At 36.6% G+C, this 21,875-nt stretch overlaps 1 protein-coding gene across 6 annotated transcripts in view; it reads right to left on the bottom strand.

Moving 5' to 3' along the window:
* Window positions 1–619: 619 nt before the first annotated feature.
* TNNT2 (troponin T2, cardiac type) overlaps window positions 620–21,875 on the bottom strand; it is a 30,326-nt gene continuing 9,070 nt past the window's right edge. For 3 of the 6 annotated variants that reach the window (XM_087962462.1, XM_087962463.1, XM_087962457.1), the window contains 9 exons: window positions 21,737–21,758; window positions 18,462–18,522; window positions 18,240–18,356; window positions 17,446–17,523; window positions 16,503–16,613; window positions 15,580–15,689; window positions 13,314–13,404; window positions 5,254–5,294; window positions 620–906 (listed from right to left, as the gene is read on the bottom strand). In XM_087962462.1, coding sequence (XP_087818588.1) covers window positions 858–906; window positions 5,254–5,294; window positions 13,314–13,404; window positions 15,580–15,689; window positions 16,503–16,613; window positions 17,446–17,523; window positions 18,240–18,338 — 579 coding nt within the window. In that variant the 5' untranslated portion in view covers window positions 18,339–18,356; window positions 18,462–18,522; window positions 21,737–21,758 and the 3' untranslated portion in view covers window positions 620–857. Of the gene's footprint in view, window positions 907–5,249; window positions 5,295–6,515; window positions 6,557–13,313; window positions 13,405–15,579; window positions 15,690–16,502; window positions 16,614–17,445; window positions 17,524–18,239; window positions 18,357–18,461; window positions 18,523–21,736; window positions 21,759–21,875 lie in introns of those variants that run through there. The other 3 variants (XM_087962461.1, XM_087962458.1, XM_087962460.1) reach the window with 3 other exon arrangements.

Genomic DNA, 21,875 nt, shown 5'->3' with positions numbered 1-21,875 from the left:
GGCGAGGACCAAGTGAATGGGGTGGGAGTTGTTTTCTCCTTTTCTTTAGAGGAATCCAGATAGCTCCAAAGCCCTTATCTTGATATGATCAAATGATTAATCAATATATTAATTGCTGCTGCTGCTGTTGAAAAGAGCAAATTGTTGCTTAGGAAGAAATTGTCTCGAAAAGTCCTTGAAGATAGGTTCTAAACTGAAGGTGTGTGTCTCTTCGTGTCTGTCTGTTTGTTTGGGAGGGGGTGACTGAAGTTCAAGATTCAGTGGGTGGCAGGATCCAGAACGTCTATGAAGTGTAGCTTGAAGATGCCACATGTAACATCTCATACATGTTATAAAGTACCATGTGTAGAGAGAGTGTTGCATAAGAATGATCACTCCATACTAATGCTTTCAAATCTGGGTGACCTCTCAAATAAGGTTCCTGACAGGATAAATGGACTTCTCCCAATAACAAAATCATTAATAGCAATAAAATTCCAAGCTGGAATGACTTTTTAAAGGTATGTTCTCTTAGCAATATATGAAGAATGCCAATATTGAAGGAAGTCTGTTCCTTTCTATTTAAGATTGTAAAATTACTCAGTAAAAAGCAAATGATAAAATTAGGCAAAGAAAATAATTGTAGCTTTTTGAGTTGCTTTATTTACAGACATAAATTTGTTAACTTGAGTGACAGGTAATCTGTCCATTTCCATCGTGCAGTGCTGGGGCTATGCAGTTATAGAGTGAGGCCTTTAGAAAGCAGCTTGTTCTGGAAAATCTAGACAAGTTGGTGCATTTATCTGGACCACACAGATGGGGAGAGTGGATCAAATGTACTGAATAGTTGTCTTCAGAGTCTAGACAGGAAACACATTTCACTTCCATCGGCCACCAACCACAGGCTTTCCACGGGCAGCCTTGGAGCTATTGTGAAAGGAAAAAACAAATGAGGAATTTCTGGGATTTTTTATTTGTTTATTTATTTTTGCAAATGTCTCAACAAAACAAAGGTGAGTAGGGAGAAATGGTCTGAATCTACTACTGTTTTGAAAAAGGGAGCACGAAGAGAGGCTCTTTTCACAAGGTTTTTGTTTTTGTTTTTTGAGGTCTCAGCAGAATCCTTTCAGAGACCTGGCCCAGCCCAGGCTAACCAATCTGGCTCTCGGAGGGCAGACAAATGCCCCCGAAGGAAGAGCAAGGCAAGTGCACAATAAAAACACATCATGTTTAATGCATAATAAGATGTGTGTGCTGAGGAAGTGGAACCCTAAGGGGAAAATCAGCTTGTGCCTTAAAAGCCATAACTATACCCAAATCTTCAAGATGATTCTCACCCTCTAATGAGCCTTGGGAACTATAATTGTATGAGGGAAGTGCGGAATAATTAATTTTCAGCATTTTCACCAATTCAATTCTACACTATACTTATGTTGTTTTTTACAGGAAGATGTTAAATGCTTCAGCATGGATTAATCTGTTCTTTTTGCTAAAAACTGTGAGAAATGTACGCTAAAAAGTATTTTCTGTTAAAATGAGTACGAGATTAAAGGAGGTTTGTGCCAATAGGCAATATATATAATGTGGCCTTGCAATGAATGTTTATACTTATTTGCAAATCAATGTTGCTCTGTAAATTTTTGCTTTCAAAGCATTTTTCCACTTGTTTCTGATTAAGCTAGAAAATAGGTCATTCCTTCCAAATAAAGCAAAACTCAATAGTTCGCTGAAAGGCCAAATAGGGCTAAGATTATCAATATTGAACTCTTTTCAGGTTAAAGGCAAAAGGAAACTAAAGGGAGGTAAGATAAAATGGTATCTTATGAAGGGATCAGCAGTGTTCTAATTATTCATTTATTTTAATTCTGGTTTTCATAAGATATGTTACTTTACAATTCTCTATTTATTTGTACATTGATTAAAATGTATTAACATAAAAACATATAAATTCATAAATAACAGGTTGTCATGGAGATTATCTATATGGTCACTACCAACCTTACAGAATAATTTCATTTTCTATAAAAGATAGCAGAGGAAACATTGTATCTTTTATTAACTCTCCTCTTTAAAGTATTTATTAAATCCTCTCAAATTAAATTGGAAAGAAGTGGGATATTAGCAAAATTAGAGAATAACTGGAATGAATCTCCCATTATTCTATTTTATTAAGATGAATAAGTAAAAGTATAAAAGAAGTAGTGATATAAAATATTTTTCTCCCTATTTCTGGCTGGATTGATGCAGCAGCAAACAGTTGCTAACTTCCTACACAGCTATAGGAAGTCTTACTAAGTGTTGTTGAGGAGAAAAAGACAAGGATGTTTACTGCCTCAGGTTACTTATAAAGTAATAAAAATGAGATTAAAAAATCTAATAAACTTTTACCACAAGTCAACCACTTTTATTACCATTACCACTATGACCATTTTGAAAAAAGATTGCTGACATTATTAATTGGAAAGTAGCAAACAGGTTTTCTCTAACCAACTAAAGAATATATTTAATTGACTTGTAGGAATGGAATTATTGTCTTCCCTCTAGTTCCTGAAATAAAGAGACCACATTGCTTCTTCCTGTAACCAAGATTGCTGGTCACTATAATAAGAAGCCATGGTGTTTTCCTTTCTCACCTAGTGATCCAGTTAGATTTGGTTTCCCACCTGATGCATAAGTTGAAAATTATTTGTTTTCCACACTGGTAAGTATGATTTCTACAAGTAAGTTTTGCCGAGAAAGGAAGCTTCATAAATTTTTGTTTATTTTTCAATAAATAGGGTATAAATCAGTGTTTCTTAAACTTGGCTGGCTGGGGAATTCTGTAAATTGAGATCCACATATCTTAAGAGTTGCCAAATTTGAGGAACACTGGTATAAATTGACATATATAAGTAACTGCTTGCATATGTGTATACTCCTCAGTGAGCTGATGGGTCCAGCTATACCTTAGTCCTTGCTAGTGTGGATAGTGGGAATTGGTCCTGAGTATCTAGAGAATGCCAGGTTGAGAAAGAATACTAAATGGGATTTTGTATTGTTCTGTAAACAAAATTGCATGGTGTTTTGGACATAGGCTATGCATGAGCAATTCGGAAAACATTTTAAAGAGCAAGAATGCAATGTTATTTAAGCAAGCTAGAGATATCATCCAGTTTTAGACCGGCTGTGACAAACAAACTAGGAAATTTATAAATATTTGGTTTAATTCTTTACCCTCTCTGTCTAGCCAATACATTTGTCTTGTTTCTCTGAAAGGGCAACAGCTGCTCCTAAATTTGAGGGCAGACTAAGAATGATATTTATTACTCTGAAAAGATTCACAGAGATTTCACAGTTTACCATTAGGCTCTAATGTTTGTTTTTACCTGTCCGTATAACCTCATCTTATATTGGCCTGACAAAATTATCCTTTCCTTCACTTTCTATAGTAGGCCAGTCTCCTTCTTATCAGCCTCCAGAGCACCCTCAGATCATGCTACCATGAAGGTAAAGAGGAAATATCAGTGTTCAATGATTAAAAAACACTTGACTGTTCCCTGAATATCCAGGAATAAAACTGAAATCAGAGCATAAGAAGCATTGCATAAAACCTAAGTTGGCCATCACTAGACATAGAGGAAGAAATCAGGATTTGCTGTGGAACCAAAGATAACATAGGGTGAAGTTTAAAGCCATTCCTTTAAGTATTTGCACAATACAAACTAGCACAGCAGATCAATACACCCCAAAGGGCACAACATGCTACTTACCCTTTCCTGAAATAAATGAGGAGACAAAAAAAGAAATATAGTTTAGTACTGCTCAGTAATTAGTCTAACCAGTAAGTTTTATTTGAAGGATCTAAAAAGGCCACCAGAAACCAAGACATTATGAATCAAGATGCCATTTGTTTCTGGGTTGAAGTAGGACCTGGAACAATTCCAGTCTACAAACAGCTACATTTGTTGCTCACATCAATAAGAGAAGCAGGCTCCATAAAAGATACAAAATTATCGAGTTTTCACCTGGTGTAGACTGACTCCTATAATCAATACATGTAACACCAAGGAGTTTTTAGCCTCTTTGTGCCTATCTCCCATCTCTGAACTGATAGTCATAGCCAAGGAAAATGGAAAGGTGCCAATGTTAACTGATAGTTCATAATTGAATAGAATGGTTCTGACACATCAGGTAAGACACAGAATGTTCTGGGTCTTAGAAAAGGAATTATATGATCCATAGGTGAGGAATAGTTTCCACTTCAAAGGTGAAGTTTGACACCACATACTGTGGTAAAACTGAACTGAAACAAGCCATGCCATAGAAAAGTATCAGAAATGCATCTTAATTAATGCACTTTTCTCGCACTTAGTAGGGAGGTCACTTAAAGAATGAAGACAATGAGGTTCTATGAGAAAGTAATAATGTTCAGGGAGGAAAAGGAAAATAGCTACAGGAGGTACAAAGGAACTTAGTGAAAACTGCAGCTGGAGAAGGAAAATTAGGAATGAACATGAAGAAATAGAGAAAAATGTGGGAGCAGGCATAAGATCTACAAATTGGATTGGGATGGGAAAGAATAAAACAACCAACCTTTCTCTGCTCAGATATATTTGACTATAATGCCTGTGATGACTTAGAATTTTGAGAGTTATAATCCAACTTTACTGGAGAATATCAGATTGTTTGGGGTGGATCTAGTCAGATAATTGGGAAAGATCCACTAATGGAAAAGGCAGGATATCGTTGTTGACCCACCAAAAATTGTCTCACACTTCATTCCAGGGGAGCCTTCTTGGTCTCACTCTGTTTCATAAAAAAAATTAATGCCTCTCCTACACCCAATGTGTAGAATAAATAGTAATGGGAAAGCAAAATTTATAAAAATGGTAGACAGAAGAGAAAAGGAGAAAGCTCAGTTGAAGTAAGTGACAATGAAATTAAATAAGAAAAACAACTTTAAAAAAAGTAGCAGTGAATGATATAAGCTGCCAAAGTAGAAGTTCTTCATTCAAAACACCTGAACACCAAGTTATAGAAGGTGTTGTCTTCATTTATTAGCCTTGGGTTGGAACAACACGAAAGGCAAGAAATGAAGAGCAAAGGATTAGTAGAAATGAATGAAGCAGAACAGGAAAAGAAATAAAAAGAAGACAAAAAGGAGAGCACACATTAAAGCTAGAAAGATTTGTGAAGTGCAAGGGGAAAAAGGGGGGATAAATGTGGAAGATCTAGTGGGAGTGCTTGATGCTATGAAACATGGTGGACCTTTTACTACATGTTATGAGTACTTACACCTTTTGATGATCACTAATGCGATTCCGTAGAACATTAATCTGGAAGAGAAATAAATAGGTGATGATGTTTCAAGAAGAAAACATGAGAGCTACTGTGTCAGCACAGTATGAAGCCAAGAAAAGAACACAGACCAAAGACAATTGTCCCCAATAGTCAGGAAGGCTGCAGGCAGTAGAAAGATGTAGAAGTGAGAACCAGGAACATATTTGGTTGGTTTTATGTTTATTTACCTCCATCCTTGTTTCCTTTTTTTTTCTTGTTATATCAATGTAACTTTCTCTTACAACATGTCTTCTTTCAATGAAGAGGAGATTTAAATTCAATTGTCTGCTCTACCATATCTGTAAAGGCTTCATTTTTCAGATTGCTTCTCTCCCATTTTCAGATTGCTTTTCTAGCAACAGAATGGTATGTGAATAGTCTCCTTTCAGATACTTAAAAGCAAAGCTCTGTTATTTGTGGCAGGATCTGCATTTATTGAAACTGTACTTCCCTTAGCACAGCTCCACAATATCCCTCATTTTGAACATTATGCATTTTCTCTGTACAAACATGTCCAGTTCATGGAGTTCCCGCTAAGCATTCATAAATATGGGAGGAATACTAATAATGCCATAAAACTAAGTTGCATTACTATGTGGGTAATTGAAATGTCAGCCAGTCATAATTTATGTCAATTAATTTTCAGAATTCCTAAAAGGAGAAATTGCAAAGCAACCAAAGATACATATACAACATGACCATGAACAAACAATTTAATGTTAGTCAACCTACAACATTTCTAATAATTTGTGATACATAATGAAGTTAACAGGAAAGGATCTTGGAACGTTCATTGCCAAAAGCAAAAGAATCGCGGTCCTTCTATTTCGGAGAAGGATCAAAGGTTGGAGTAAAAGAAAGGGAAAACTGGAAAAACAATATTTGTTCACTTAAGTTAGGTAACTTAGTTGCTGTTGCTACTGGTTCTGGTACAGGGTTCGAATTAGAAAAGAAAGCTTCCAAAAGATTTTTCATGTCCATAGCCCTGTTGATGGCTGAAAAGACAAAAGGCTGCTTGACCTCACAAGACTTAAACTTGATTATAAGAATCATTGCAAACCAAGCAGGCAAGCATGCCAAAGAACAACAAGTTATCTGAAAAGTTGTTGATAGCATCCAGACTTCACAGGGACATTGGAGGACACTATTGAGAGCAGGGAGTTGTATACATAGCTCCACACCATATATGATGTTTCCAGGAAACAGGCTATACTTACTACTTGCTTAATTCATCACAGCGTGCAGTAAGTATGGAAATCTGGTTAGGGTTAGAGAAAGGAGAATATTATAGCCTTTCATGGATCAATCCACATTTTTTTTTAACTTTCATCATCTGAACTTCTGGAGAATTCAGCCATTTCTAATGATTGATTAGTTCCTATTTTGGTGTCTCTCCTGAATTATTATTGCAGTTTGCTACCTAGTTTCCTAACTCTACTTTCTGTGTTCTGGGTTAAGTCCAGAATAGCACGGTCTCTATAGATTTGGATATCTTCCAATTCACCCCCTTTTTGCCAATTGTTAAGGTAGCTGAATATATACATGTGTTACTAGTTTAAACTGCTGGTGCTGACTTTCCATGTACATAAGAATGCCACTCAATTCATATTCCCGCATACTTGGAATTCATATTCCATATTCCCGCATACTTGGCTCACTTATGCAATCAGAATGACATAATTTTCTCTTATCTTAGAATAGGCACTCCCCCCATTTCAAAGCTTTCTTCCATCTAGCTCCTACTCTTTAGAATGTACTCCATCTTAAGCCATGCGGTTTTTAGAGGCCTTCAAATATTTAATATATTTAAATATTTTTAAGGCTTTTGAACTTTTCAGGACGGTATTTGTCAGTGATTTAAATTATGACACTATTGGGATTAGATATTGATTATATTAACACTGGCTTATGCCATGCTGTGTTTTTATTGCTTTTTTGTTTAGATCACAGATAGTATAAGTGAATATCAAATGAAAATACTATTAATAAAAAAAGTATGAAACTTGTATGCACCCAGTTCTCAATGGCTTAAACAAGAAAATTACAATTAAACATTTAAAAAAATGGCAAGCAATTTTTATTGGAAGTTAAGTGAAGCGTTTCACTCTCCCTCACCAAAGGCTGAATAAAGAGCTCATTACTTGTATAAACATTAAAACATTTCAAAGGAAATATTAAAAGTATTGTGTAATGGGCTTCACTAGGCAAGAAGCAGACCAGCACAGCTACTACAACATTTATTGACTCAAAACTGGAACTAAGGAACAGCAGGCAAATGCCTGTTATTTATAATCTAGGCCTATAGGGCCTTAACCAATCATAATACTTGAAAAAGCCCGCCCAAAGATGAATGTTCTAAGTTTCCTTCCAAAATAGTTGGAGTTAACAGTTAGGGTCACCTAAAGGTTAGTTTTACTTTGGCAGTGCTTAACACAACTATATATACATGTATATTCAATACATAACAAAAAGAAACACAAAGAGGGTGATCCTGAGAAACAAATCTTAAATATTCAGTTAATGATACTTGAATAGCACCAATAAAGATAGCTGATCATAAATATTAACAGCAAAATCATTTTTTGATTATACATTCTTATGTAGACAAATGGATCTGTGCATGCAGAAATAGAAGTGCCATGAGGTTTGGAGGAAACCTCAGGTTTGCAAAATGGGCCTTCAGACTTGCAAAATTCTGTTAATAGAGCTTTATAATGAATTTGTTTCCTGTCTGGTCTGCCTGGGAAAGCTGACATCCATTTCGCAAGTCTGAAGGTTGAAATATCATACTGCCACTTTTACAGTCTGAGAAGCTAGGGAGAGTTTCCTCTCTGCCTCTTTCCCTGCCCATTATGCAGTGTGGGCTAGACCCTCTCTTATCTGACCATTATCTAGGCCAGAGGTCCCTAACCAGTCCTCAACCCTGCAGGCAGTCTCTCCCTTCTTCACCACCTCTACAGGGTGGCTTAGCCCCGAAACCAGCCGGCTCGGGGCACTCCAGCGGCGAGCACAGATCAAAGCCTCACAGAGACGAGGTTTTGGTCTGTCGCCGAAGAAGCTCAAACCGGAAGTCCCAGACATTGACCATTCTGTTGCTGAAGTCGTATTTCCTGCAATCAAGTTTGGTGTGGTTAACCTTGAGTTTGTATCTATTGTGTGCTCTTGTATTGTTATGGTTGAAGCTGAAGTATTCATTGACAGGTAAGTCATTGCAATGTATGATTTTATATACCATACTTAGATCAGACCGAAGACGGCATAATTTAAGGTTTTCTCAGTCTAGAATTTCAAGTCTGGTTGCATAAGGTATTCTACAACGAGTAGAGGAGTGGAGAACTCTTCTTGTGAAATATTTCTGGACTTTCTCAACTGAGCTAATAGTAGATACGTAATGTGGGTTCCAGACTGATGAGCTGTATTCGAGTATTGATCTAGCAAATGTTTTGTATGCTCTAGTTAGTAGTGTGATATTACCAGAGAAAAGGCTACGTAGGATTAGGTTAACAACTTTAATGCCTTTTTGGCTATGTAGTTACAGTGGGCTCTAGCACTTAGAACATTAGAGATGAGTATTCCAAGGTCCTTTACAGAGCTTGGATCATCAATAAGATCTTGACTATTCAGCTTGTATTTTATTTTCTGATTTTTTTTGCCAATATGTAATTTATTTGTTGATATTTGAAGTTGCCATTTGTTTGACCATTCTGATACATAGTCAAGATCTTTTTGAAGGTAGCAGTATTGTCTGTGGTATTGAACAGCTTTACATCATCAGCGAAAAGAACGCAGTTGCTCTTAATATGATCACAGAGGTCATTTATGTAGAGTATGAAGAGAGTTGGTCCTAGAACACTGCCTTGGGGGACACCACTATTGACAGGTACGGAATTTGATAGGACACTCCCAATTTTGACCATTTGTTGTCTGTTTGCCAGGAATGCTTCTATCCAGTTATGCAGTTGTCCAGAGATACCATAAGATTTTAGTTTTAGGAGTAGTTTGTCATGTACCACTGAATCAAAGGCTTTACTATGTAGTCTATGTAGATTGTATCTATTGTTTTGCCCTGGTCGAGTTGTGTAGTCCATATGTTTTTGCAGTGTAAGAGTTGCACATTACAGGATAGTTTTTTTCTGAAACCAAATTGTTTATTGGAGAGTAGGTTGTTTGTCTCTAAGTGGAGGATAATGGATTGGTTAATAATTGATTCCATGACTTTACAGGTGACGCAGCATAAGGAGATTGGTCTGTAATTTTCAACCAGGCTGGGGTCACCCTTCTTGAAGATGGGGATGACCGTGGCTTGTGACCATAGGTTAGGCAAGGAGCTGGTCCTGAAAGATTTTTCAAAGATTATGCTTAGAGGATTCGGCTATGGCAGTGGATAGCTTTTTTAAGAAGTAGGCACATATTCCATCCGGTCCAATAGATAGAGATGGTTTTAGATTGCGTAGTGCTTTTTCAACATTGTCTTCTGTAAAATCGATATGTATTAGATCATTGTAGTTGTCTGTGGTTCGGCTAGGAAATACTGGGCATGATCCATTGCTGTTTACAAATACCGAGCCGAAGAATGTGTTAAAGATGTTGGATTTAATGGTGTCATCGTTGCAATCTTTACCATTAGGTCCTATCAGGAGTGGGATGGACCTTGAGTCTTTTAGTTTGTTGTTTACAAAATTGTAAAAAGCGCGGGTGGAATTGGTGCATAGAAGGTTTTCCTCTTGTTTAATGTGATAATTGGTGCATTCAATCTTTATCTGGTGGCATAAATTTTTGTATCGGCTTTTGAAATTGGCAACGTAACCAGATTTGTTTTTCCGCCAGAGTGATCTCTTTTTGGATTGAAGTTTTCTTATTGTTATGGGCAATCTGTTTTTTTGGGGGGAGTGGGGGGAGTTGTTGTTGCTACATATAGTTTGATGACTCTTTTGACTTCAAGTAAAAATTTGTAATGGTCTTCAACAGCATTTCATCCAGTGAATAGAGATTGCTAATCAAGGGATGAGAGATCGTTGTCTGTAAGATCATAGTTGCCTTTTTTGAAATTATAATTGGGGATTACATCATTGTGATGATTTTTGTGTGGATGTATGTTGAGACAAAAGTCAATCATATCGTGGTCACTGCTGGAAAAGGGTTCTTTAGTTTGTATTCCGTAGATTAGGTTCAAACTGTTGCAGAAGATGAGATCGAGGCAGTTGTTTAGTTTAGTGTTGTTGGTTACTAGTTGTTACAGTCCCAGATTTGTAACAGCATTGTAGAAGGTTGCGTGTTTGGGTTCAGTTGTACCCATTTAGGGTCAATATGAGGTAGATTGAAGTCACCAAGAAAGATAAAAGCGTGTGGGCAGGATGTTGCCCATGTTAGTAGTGTATTTAGCTTGTTTACATGTTCGATGTCATAATCAGGTGCTCTGTAACATAGTAAGAATCGAAATGTGATATTTAAGGATAGTTCACAGATGATGGTCTCAGGAAGAGCAAGCTCCTGGGTAACTTGGATGTTTTTTAGATGTAAGGACTTTTTATAGAAGATAGCAACACCACCTCCTCTACGGATTTCATGATCGGATCAGTAAACATGATAGCCTCTTACTGTGGTAATGGAGTCAGGGAGAGATGCATTGAGCCATGTTTCACAGACAAATGTGATGTCGAATTTAGCCATATTTAGTAAGAGGAGAAATTCAGGTATTGCCTGAAGGACCCCATCCCGTCATTGGGAATCCAAGTGCTTCAGCCAGCGGCACACTGGATTCATATTCGTGGTCCGTGGGATTTAAAATTAGTGGTCCCTGGGGTCCAAAAGGTTGGGGACCCCTGATCTAGGCAGCATTTCTTTATCCAATTTCTATTTTTTTTTGTAAAAAGTTTTTTGTTTCTTAAATTTTATACAACTTTTCACGTGAGCAACATGTTTCCAGATTATAACACTTGTACATAGTCATATTTTCATTTCCATTAATCTTATATAATATTAACTCATATTATCCATTTCACTCATCTTTAAATAAATTTGCAATTCATATTTCAGTTCATTAATTCAATATCGATATCATTTCATCCATACATAAGTGTCCAATTCTTTATCCCCTTATTTTCCTCTTATTTTCTGTTCACCGCTGTGATACTCTTGTGTGAGGGCACTTTCTTTCAACTTCTTGGGGTTGTTAAGAAAAAATTCAGTTCTTTTATCTGGTTACATGTTGCTCACCACTTCACCGCTCCAGCACAAAACTTAGGGTCCCGGCAGCTTTCTGTCCTCAGGGCAGCCATTTTAGACTGCCATTTCTCCCTGTCTTCCAGGGGAGCAATACCTAGCTAGGGAGGGGAGATGCGGCTCCCCGCGACCCAGCTGGCGGTCTCCCCCTCTTCTCCCACCCCTCCAAGGTGGGTGAGATGACTCCAGTCCCATGGGAACCCTTCCAACTAGGGAAACACGGATCAAAGTCGTGCACAATCGTGGTCTCTGATCTGTCGTTAACAGAAACTCCATCGGAAGTCTCTTTATTCAATTTCTAAAGGTCTTTCTCCTGTTCCTATGCCCAATATCCTTTGCTAACCCGGGGTGCCCACATACATTGGGAATCCAAATCTTAGGATTTTCCCTTGCCAATGAGAAATTCTGATAATTGTAGTCCAAGCACAAATAAAACTCTTCAGATTGGGGAAAGCAGGTTTAAAGTTTTTTTCCATCTATTAAACTGTATCCATTTGAAGCACAGAAGTAACTTCACTCATGTAAAGAGGTCTTCAGTGCTGACTTATGATGTTGGTTCCAAATGGAAATAAATCTAGATTGTCATTCAGATGAGTCACATCAGATTACTCATGCTTGTCTGTTCTTGTCTGGAGGAAAAATAGGTCATTTTGCAGTGAAAATAAAGGGGGGGAAGCAAATACCAAGGTTGTGTTGAAAGCTTAACCTTTTTCATTTTCAGTAGTGACTTCAGTGCAAAGAAAATATTACTAAAACACCCAAATGAGGAAAATATTCAACTTTCTCTGAGATCAATCATCAACATGATTTCTTCAGTCCATTCTGCTTCAGTCCACCCACTTTCTGACTGATATTCCTTGATCACAGAAATGTGAATAATACAAGCCAATGAAGGATTTTGTCATTAACAATATTTCATGAAGGTATGACACAATAATATTCCTCAAAGCAAAGGAAGCTAATTGAGCATAAAAGGAATGGAAACACTACTCTACTTGTTGGTGGATTTGCTTTGTGGTTTCAAAAACAGTTATGCCTTCCATTGAGGACCTGTATACTGAACAAGTCAAAAAGATGGCTGTGAAAATATTTATAGACCCCTCACATCCCAGACATAAACTGTTTCAACTCCTACCCTCAAAACGATGCTATAGAGCACTGCACACCAGAACAACTAGATACAAGAACAGTTTTTTCCCGAATGCCATCACTCTGCTAAACAAATAATTCCCTCAACACTGTCAAACTATCTACTTAGTCTGCACTACTATTACTATTAATCTTCTCACCACTCCTTATCACCCATCCCCTCCCACGTATGATTGTATGACTGTAACCTTGCTGCTTGTATCCTAACAATTTTTATTGACTGTTTCCTAGTATGATTTCATTGCTTATTGTACCCTATGACTATTATTAAGTGTTGTACCTTATGATTCTTGACTCTTGATGAATGTGCCTTTCTTTAATGTTCACTGAGAGCATTTGCACCAAGACAAATTCCTTGTATGTCCAATCACACTTGGCCAAAAAAGTATTCTATTCTATTGTACATTGTTAACAGCACAGTAGGCTATGCATGACTACAGATCTTTTAATAATGCATGCTGCTACATTGACATAACTTGACTTCAATTATGAAAATGTTATCAAAATATATTTTTTAAAAATCTACAAAGTTCCAAAATCTTTAATTTTCTTTAATTTCACTCAGTCTTAGTAAGAAGTAACATTTGATTACCCTACTCAGAATCCAGAGCTGTGAAGAAATTGATATCACTGTTTAGACTTACCTCATATTTCTGCCTTTTGAACTTTTCCTGTAAATCAAATTTCTCAGCCTCAAGATCATGAATGCTCTGCCACAGTTCCTTGGCCTTTTCTCTGATTTGAGAAGACATAACATTAATAAAGGTACTAGTCATGTTAGTTCTAAGCTAAGCAAAACATATAATGGAAGCATGTTGCTCTAGAGCAGGGGTGTCAAACTCATGGCCCGAGGGCCCGATCTGGCCCACGGGGTGCTTAGATCTGGGTTGTGGGGCCACCCTGGAAATGGCAAAGGACTGGCCCTTGGTACCTCTGCCAGTGAAAATGGAGACTGGCCCTCCCGAGCTCCATTTTTACTGGCAGAGGGTTGTAGGAAATCATCACAGCCAAAAACAGAGCTCAACAGCCCATTTTCACTGTCAGACCACTTGGGCCACCACAGGTGCCCCCAACATGAGTCAAAGTCAAACACAACCCTGATGCAGCCCTCAATGAAATTGAGTTTGGCACTCCTGCTGTAGAACAGCCTTTACCAATGCATGACCATTCACCATAGCAGAAAGGACAATGGAGATTGTATTGCATTTTAATGAGTTCATATGCTGACTGGTTTTTCAGAATTCAGCCTTTTGATAAGTAGGGACAAACCAGTGTAGATGGTAATATTCAGCAATTGGTCCCTTGGGATAACCCTGTAAGAAGCACATGCCTCCTCACATTTTGTGGCCCATATAAAAGTCCAACCCTGTAGAGGAAAATCTGATGACCCCTCTTTTCCTTCTTTTTCATCAGTCTACACATCTGGCTCTGTCCAAGCTCTGGAAATCACAACCCCAGAAAAGCCCATGTAAACCATAAAAGAATTGTAGAAGCAATTCATACAAAAGTCCTCTTAAATCTGATGCACTTTCCAAACAGCAGACTAATTTGTACTATCTTTTTAAGGTGGTTACAATTATTTCCTCCCCTTAATTATTATGGAAACAAACAAACAATCAAAAATAGGGGAAAAACAAAGAGAGAGAAAAAATGAGAATATCTCCATCATCATTTCTGTAAAGTTGGCCACAGTTGGCAGGACACAATGTTCTAAAACCCTCTTCAACCAGTCTCTTGAAGTTGTGTATTTTTTCCATGTGATCTTTGCACCCTCTAGTGGACTTTTTTTAAAAGCTCAGATGCCAGCAATACTGTACATTCTTCGGACTGATGCCCAACCAGTCATCATTACAATTATGTAGCACCTATTTAAGATATAATCCTGCTGGTATCTCTTAAGGCAAATTGTGGGCAGTCAAACTGACAATTCTGTTTAACAAACTGTAAACATGTCAAAACACGGATAAATTACATGATGAGAAAAACATTTGTATATACTAATACTGACCTAGGAAAAATTAAAGAGTCTCTTGACTTGAGCTTGATTTCTGGTGAACTTCATGAACACATGCCTATTGTTTTCGTGGAAACTACAGAGAACTAGTTTGTTACTGATTTCTTCCAGATTTTTTTTTTACTTCCCAGTGTAAAACTCTGCCCTGGACTTCCATGATGATCTCAATCTAAATATGAACAAGGTTTGATCCTACTCAGCTTTATTAAAGCCAAAGTTGTTTGGCTATTGCCATTTGCTTAGGGAACTCTAATATATATTAATATTTTAGCACCAGCTTGGCTTTGTACTTTGCCTATACATATTGGAGTTACATTTGCCACACTGCAGTTAACCAATTTCTGGAAGACCATAAATTCCTCACCCCTTTTCAGAGGCTGAGTGCATGCTTACTTTTATTGTGCTTGTAGAGCAGAGGTGTCAAACTGGTGGCTCACAGGCTGGATGTAGCATGCATAGACCAAGCCCACTCCAGCTCCGCGAAGGGAAAAAAAATCACAATGTGTCACGTGACAGCAATGTGATGTCACATGTTTGACACCCATGCTATAGAGTATTTCTTATACCATTTGTCTCCCAATATTCTCCAGTCATGTAAAACTGTTTGGTATGCATCAATATAACCAAATTAAATAGGATTTATTTATCTTGGACTAGAAAATGGTTCAGCATCAGCTCCCTTTTGATTGTAACAGGATCATGCCATCCTCTGAGACAGTGACATTAATGACAGAAATTAGGCTACATTTGTTTTGTGCCTGGCCATGCACTGTATCTAAGAAATTAAAAAAATAGCAGGTAAAACCCAGTTTTGTCTCATTTCTTGCTTTCCACTCCTGAAGAAAAGAAGACCCTCCAGCAATGTCTTCTGACCGAGGAATGAGATCCCCTCTCACCTCAATTTGTCTTCGTTCAAATGATCAATATTCAGGGGTTTACGGCGCTCAGTGAGGATCTTCTTCTTCTTTTCCCGCTCTGTTTGTTTTTTCCCACTTTTCTTCTCTGTCTAAAATAAATCAGTTCATGATTGACATCAGTGGCTATCAAGTTCAACCAAATTGCTTCTCTCCGGTGGTGGATCTTAGAAGTCACATATGCATTAAATGGCCATTTCACGGGCAAAATATTATGGGTACGTGGACTAAAACTAAAGATAAAAACGTTTCAAAGGGCATTGCAGGTATGAAATTATTTTTATATATTAGTGCAAATCTTTCCAAGAGCAGAGGGAAGATGCTGAGTTCAAAATTTGGGAATTTTCAAATCTTTTGTTTGAAGGGCCAGGCAAATTGAATCCAGTTCAAAGGTTTAAAAAATAAGAATAAAATAATCGGAGAGAGAGGCTTTGAATTTGTGAATGGTGTAGTGGCCTAGAAGTAGAGCTCTTGCCTCACAATCAGGAGGCTGTGAGTTCGATCCTAGGTAGCGGCAGGTATATCTCTCTCTGGGCACAATGAGTAAAATATCACTGATATTTTATGAGTAAATATGAACTCTGTATTGGCAACAAGAAGCGCATCCAGCTAGTGAATACTCAGCTCCATTCAGTTTCCCTTACTCCACCCCAATGCAAGGGATTACGGGGTCATTAAAAGACAAAAATAGAGGATTTTCATTTGTAGTTAGAAACTGGATAATTAGAATATGGGCAGCAAACAGCTCAGACTACATCACTTTATACCTTACACCTTATATATAATGTATTTCATTTAAATAACAAGTATTTGTGAAATGTGTCTTCATCCATATAATTTAATATATACACAGTTTATACAACTTTTTGCAATGGAGTCACCTGCTACAACAGTCATATACCCACCTTCTGAAGGTAGCCTCCAAAATGAAGCATGTTGGAGAAAGCTTTTTTCTTCCTCTCATCCTCTTCAGCCCGCTTCCTGGCTTCTTCCTCCTCTTTTCGAGCTCTCTCTTCCTACCAAGAAAGGAGACATGAATTTCAGAAAGATAAAAAATGTGCAATAAAGTCAAATGTTTACCCAATAGATGGGTACACTCAGATGATAGCAGTCTAATTCTTGCCTAAAGTTCACCAGACCAGTGATAATTTTGAATTAGTTCTTATTTAAGTTGTTCAGCAGCACCAAAAGACAATTAGAAAAAGATTTAGTAGTCACGATGGCTTTTCTCCTTATGAATTGAATAGCATTAGGTTTAAGATTCCAGTTTCCAGACAAGAATTAAAGGATCAGACTGGATGTACAGAACTCTTACAGAACAAAATATAAATGGTACAAGAATTGTCATGTATTTTCAATAGTGCAAAAGCTTTCAGTTATAATATTTGCAAGTATAGACAGTAATTGGTCAATTATTACCAACTGATGAAATTTAGCACTTTATATTTATAAATATAGCAATTTATATTGTCAGACATTTAGCGCCATCTTGTCCTCTGAATTTTTTTTAAAAATCAAACCATACTGCATCATTTGGTATTTAATCATATCATTATGCAATAACTATGGGACAATAATTTTATCAAAGCCAATAATCACCTCCCAAAACAGTTCAGCTTGATGAACTGAGTAAGCATTGAATAAGCATTAATGTGAAAACAATTCAGTTATGTTTCTGGCAAGTCAACGTGAATGGAATATTAATCATTAACCCAAAATGTGACTGATGTGCTGTGACTGATATTATTGATACTATTGAACAATGACTATAATTAAAAAGTGAGAAAAGTAAGTTATTTCCACTAGTTACACTTAAGAAAGTACACCATAAATGTTGGATAGACTCACAGCCAGACGGGCCTGGCGTTCCTTCTCTCGCTCACTACGGATCCGTTGTTGTTCAGCTCGTTCAGCTCGCCGCTGCTCCTATATAAAGCAAGCTTAATTTTCAATATATCTTCCTGAACAAAGACTTGTGGCCCAATCATTTAGGATTTATGTTAAAATTTGATGCTGTCAATGGAGAAGGGACAAGAACTGTTGACACTTGAACTACAATTACGTTAGTTCAGCTGAAGTGGCATAGAAGTTATTGTTCTACATAAATCAAAAAAATAATTGCAAATCATTTCTCCTAACAATAAACATTGGGATATGATAACTACTGTCCTGAATGTACTTATTAAGGACATACATTTCTCTATAAATATTATTTCTTACTAGAAATGCCTAGAATTGTTTTATCAATCAAGATCTGCAATTTTCTTTCCCTTTTAATACAGCAGTCCCCAAACTTTCTGCTGCATGGACTGGCAATGGCAGCAGTGGGGTTGGGTGGGAGGGGATGGTTTCACATGTGCACCCATGCTTGCACAAATTTGCGTACTCACATACTCACCTGCCACTTGTGCAGTCCAGTTCCCAATCCTTCCCTATTAAGAAGAATCGCATAGCATTGCCTAGAATTACGTACTATTATAATCGATTCACAAGTTGTCAATAAACCTAGTCTTGATGCTACGTACGAACAACTGCAAAATAGGTGACTTTCATAAAGCAGTTAAATCATTAGTAAGGGGGTTAGGAGAATTGAGTCTGACCATAAAGAGGGTCTAAATAAAAAGTATAAAATTCTGACATACAATTCTGTCCTTGAGGAAGATCAGCTCTTCTTCTTCCTTCTTTCGATTCTCAAAATGAGCCTCAATTAGAGCTTGCAATTCATTCAGATCTTTTTCCATTCGCTTCCGGTGAATATCCTGCAGGGCAACAAAAGTGTAGCAAGATTTGGACTATTCTCTCAAAGACCTCTAGTGATAAGAAAGAACTGGTGTGGGCCAAAGCAATGGCCCAAGAATACTCACATCAAAGTCTACTCTCTCCCCATCAGGGATCTTTGGAGGGACCAGATTAGGTGTGAACAACCTGAAATTAGAGTAAAATACAAATGACACCTGACTTTGAATTCACTCTATCTCTTTCTGCATACCTATGAGTTCATTGATTTGATTGCATTTCTCACATCATTGGGCCAAATTTAATCCCATTGGTGTTGAGGAGTTTTCTCTCCAAATTAAAGTAAAATTATCCAACACAATATAGGCAAAACTCACACATTGTAACATTATTTTTATCTTGTGTAAACTACACATAAGGCATTCATTGTCACTTTTGCAGATAAAAAATATTTAATCTAGAAAATAGTATATCACAAACTAGGAGAATAACCTACATATTGTAACTCATAATTGAAGGGGAAGCCTTCAATTATATGATTCTCTTAACTATAAACTAAATGAAACCGTTCAGGTCATGTGATGTTTATCTAATTGGATGACATTGATATAGCTCTTTTTGTGAACAAGAATGATTAAAAGTTATGAATTTTAGAGTAACTGCATTGTTTCTTAAAACCCCTGTTGTATTTACTGGTAGGATTTTTTTAAAAATGTTTTAACATGTTTCTTTAGCTGTGAAAAAATAATTGCACAATGCCATTTAAAGGGCATTCTCTTATCTTTTAACAAAATGTGTCCATGATTAAAATATTTCTTAAAAACAGAAAAGTCTCAGTACCACATTCAGAATGTTAAAGGAATAAAATATCATCTTTGCTACAGTGCAAATCTAGAAGAGGGCTAAAAGTATAGTAGCTGATCTCAGAACACCCCAAACATATTTTATTTGTATTAATTTATTTAAATAATGTTTATGGCCACTATTTCATTGTGGCTATTTATTTAAACTGATTGCCAATGTCACTGTAATTCCAATTTAATTTTTTGGTGGGGAGGAGGCGGATGGAAGCACCAAATGGAACGTCACAATGGTTGCCAGGTGTAACATGGCTCCACCTGCCATTGCAGTTTTATTTTTCTTTACCCAGTTTAGGTGAAGTATTGAACAGCTGTAATAACTTCATATCTGGAATACTATCCTTGTGAGGGTTTCATCTAAGGCTGCAAGCTGCAACTGCTTTCCATCTGTCTCATCCCTTCTGTAGCTGACATTTAAAAAAATACTAGATAGCTTCCACAACTACCTAAAAAAGATCGTGTATTTTCTGTTATGGAATTCGTTTTTTTAAAAAAAGTTTATTAGCAATATAATCCTATGTCATTTCATTGAAAATAAAATGTACACACTTTTCCAAGATATATAAAATAATATAAACAAGAAAATACAACAGCAAAGAAATGCATCCAATTTTGGTGTTTAATTGTTAGCTTTTCTGTAGTAAAACATTGGTATACAAAAATAGTTTCTTTTTTATCAATGGTATTGAAAAGTATGGGAAAAAGTATTATCTGAAAAATTGATGGAGAACCGATCATGAAGAATCATTTAATTCAAGGTAAATGTTATTCACATTTAGTCTCAATTTTTATCTGTGTCAGAACAATTCTTAATAATTCCTCCCAATAGAATATCTCTATCTATACATTTTTAAAAATAGAAACATCTGTTTAGTATGTGTACAATTTTATGTTTTTCTTTCCTATTATAAAAAAGCCTACTTTCTTTCATTTTCTTTAATTTATCTTGACTCTTTTTACTTTTTTGTTCTTATCTTGTTTTATTTTCAATGTTTTATTGAATACTGTATTTTTAAACAACAGAATTACTTATATAAAATACTTATATAAAAGGGGGGGAAATCTACTGTTTTCAATGGTATTCCCAGTTAGTACATATAACACATATCCTACTTAAGCCTACAACAGAAATATAAGGGCTTCTTCCAAAGTAGATAATTGCAACTTATTTTTATGTGCATGCCCATAGAAGATTTAGGTTGAAGTCTGTTTTTATATTTCTGAATATAAAGGACAATAACAATTTCATAGAATAAATACATTCATAGGAATTTAAGGTAGTCAACATGCTGGCCTGAGCATTTATCAAACCTCTGAAGTCTAAGTGCACCCAGAACCCTGGCCGTAGGAATAAATGATTCATCTGATGACTGGAAAGAATAAGAAACAAGCATGGAGGGATAGTTGATATCTTGACTTCAGGAGATGAAACTCATTCCAGTGTTTAATTGTTATGGTTAATTTAATCTAAAGTCTATCAACTTACAGATATATTGAGAATGCAAATGAAGGTCCTGCCATTTATAGTAGAAATTGATAAAGTAGAGATGATAAAAGTATTGCAAGATTGCAAGAAGGTGCACAGCTTATGAAGCTAAAAAGACTTAGTAGCTTAGCTGGTGCAGACAGCTGTTGATGCTGCAATGACATCTAGATAATGGAGGATCCCAAGACAGCTGCTGCATGCAGAGCACTCTGGGATCTCCTTGTATCAGGTTGCTCCAAAGCTTAGTTAATCACCAAAGGATTTCAGGTCTAAAGGACTGTGAAATGGATTGGTTGCAGCTATACTATAAATGGGGCAATCTATGCTAAATAGGACAGATTAAGGCATCTGAGTGGCAGGCTAAGAGACAACAGGGATACAACAGCTGATATTTATGGCTTTCAACTACAGTCATCATGTCTATGTCTCCATTCTGTTTTTGCCTGGGTTTTGTGCTCTGTCTATGGTATGGTGCTAAGAGGAGAACTATTTAAACAATCAAACTTAGAAACCATCTCTGGAACTATTTTCCTTATGCAATTCCAACTATACCCTGAGGAGCAATGATGCAGTTACATGAATGGCACATTAATTTCAGCAACAAATTTGAGTCCAGCCCCTACCTGAATATTGGTCTCAACTGAACATGTGGATATGAGGGGTTCCCAGAATCTTGTAATTTTCTGCAGTATCTGGCTGCATAAATAGCCACATAAGTAGCCAATACAACCCTCTTGTGAATCACTATTCATTCAAAAAGTTATGTACAGAATGGAAGACCCACTGCCACTACCAAAAAAGTGCACAGAAGACAAGAGCTCCAGTGTCAAAAAAAAATCCATCTTTTGCTTTTTAAAAAATTGTATGAAAGAAAAAAAGATTTAAAAACCAACAAGAAAACATGGGCAGGTTATACATGAGACGTAATGGCATCTCATCTAAAACTATAAAATTCATTGAATGTGGCAAGGCAATTGTATGACAAAAATGTAGTCTAGAAACATGTTATATTTTAATGTATTTATGGTAACATAACACTCAAGTCATATGTACTTACTTGGGTTTGGGCTTTGATTCCCCTGAAATAAAAACAAATACAAAACTATAAAGCATCACAAACACCATGCTATTTCTTTTGTGGATAAGCAGTATCATACAAAAAGGACTAAGACATGCTCAGCAAAATGAATTAAAAT

This window comes from Notechis scutatus, chromosome 3 (assembly GCF_049901735.1).
Source record: "Notechis scutatus isolate UNSWTSFEM ecotype Mainland chromosome 3, rNotScu1.2, whole genome shotgun sequence".
NCBI classification, from domain to species: domain Eukaryota; kingdom Metazoa; phylum Chordata; class Lepidosauria; order Squamata; family Elapidae; genus Notechis; species Notechis scutatus.
The sequence above is the reverse complement of the archived record's forward strand: the minus strand, read 5'-3'. Positions and strand labels throughout refer to the sequence as shown.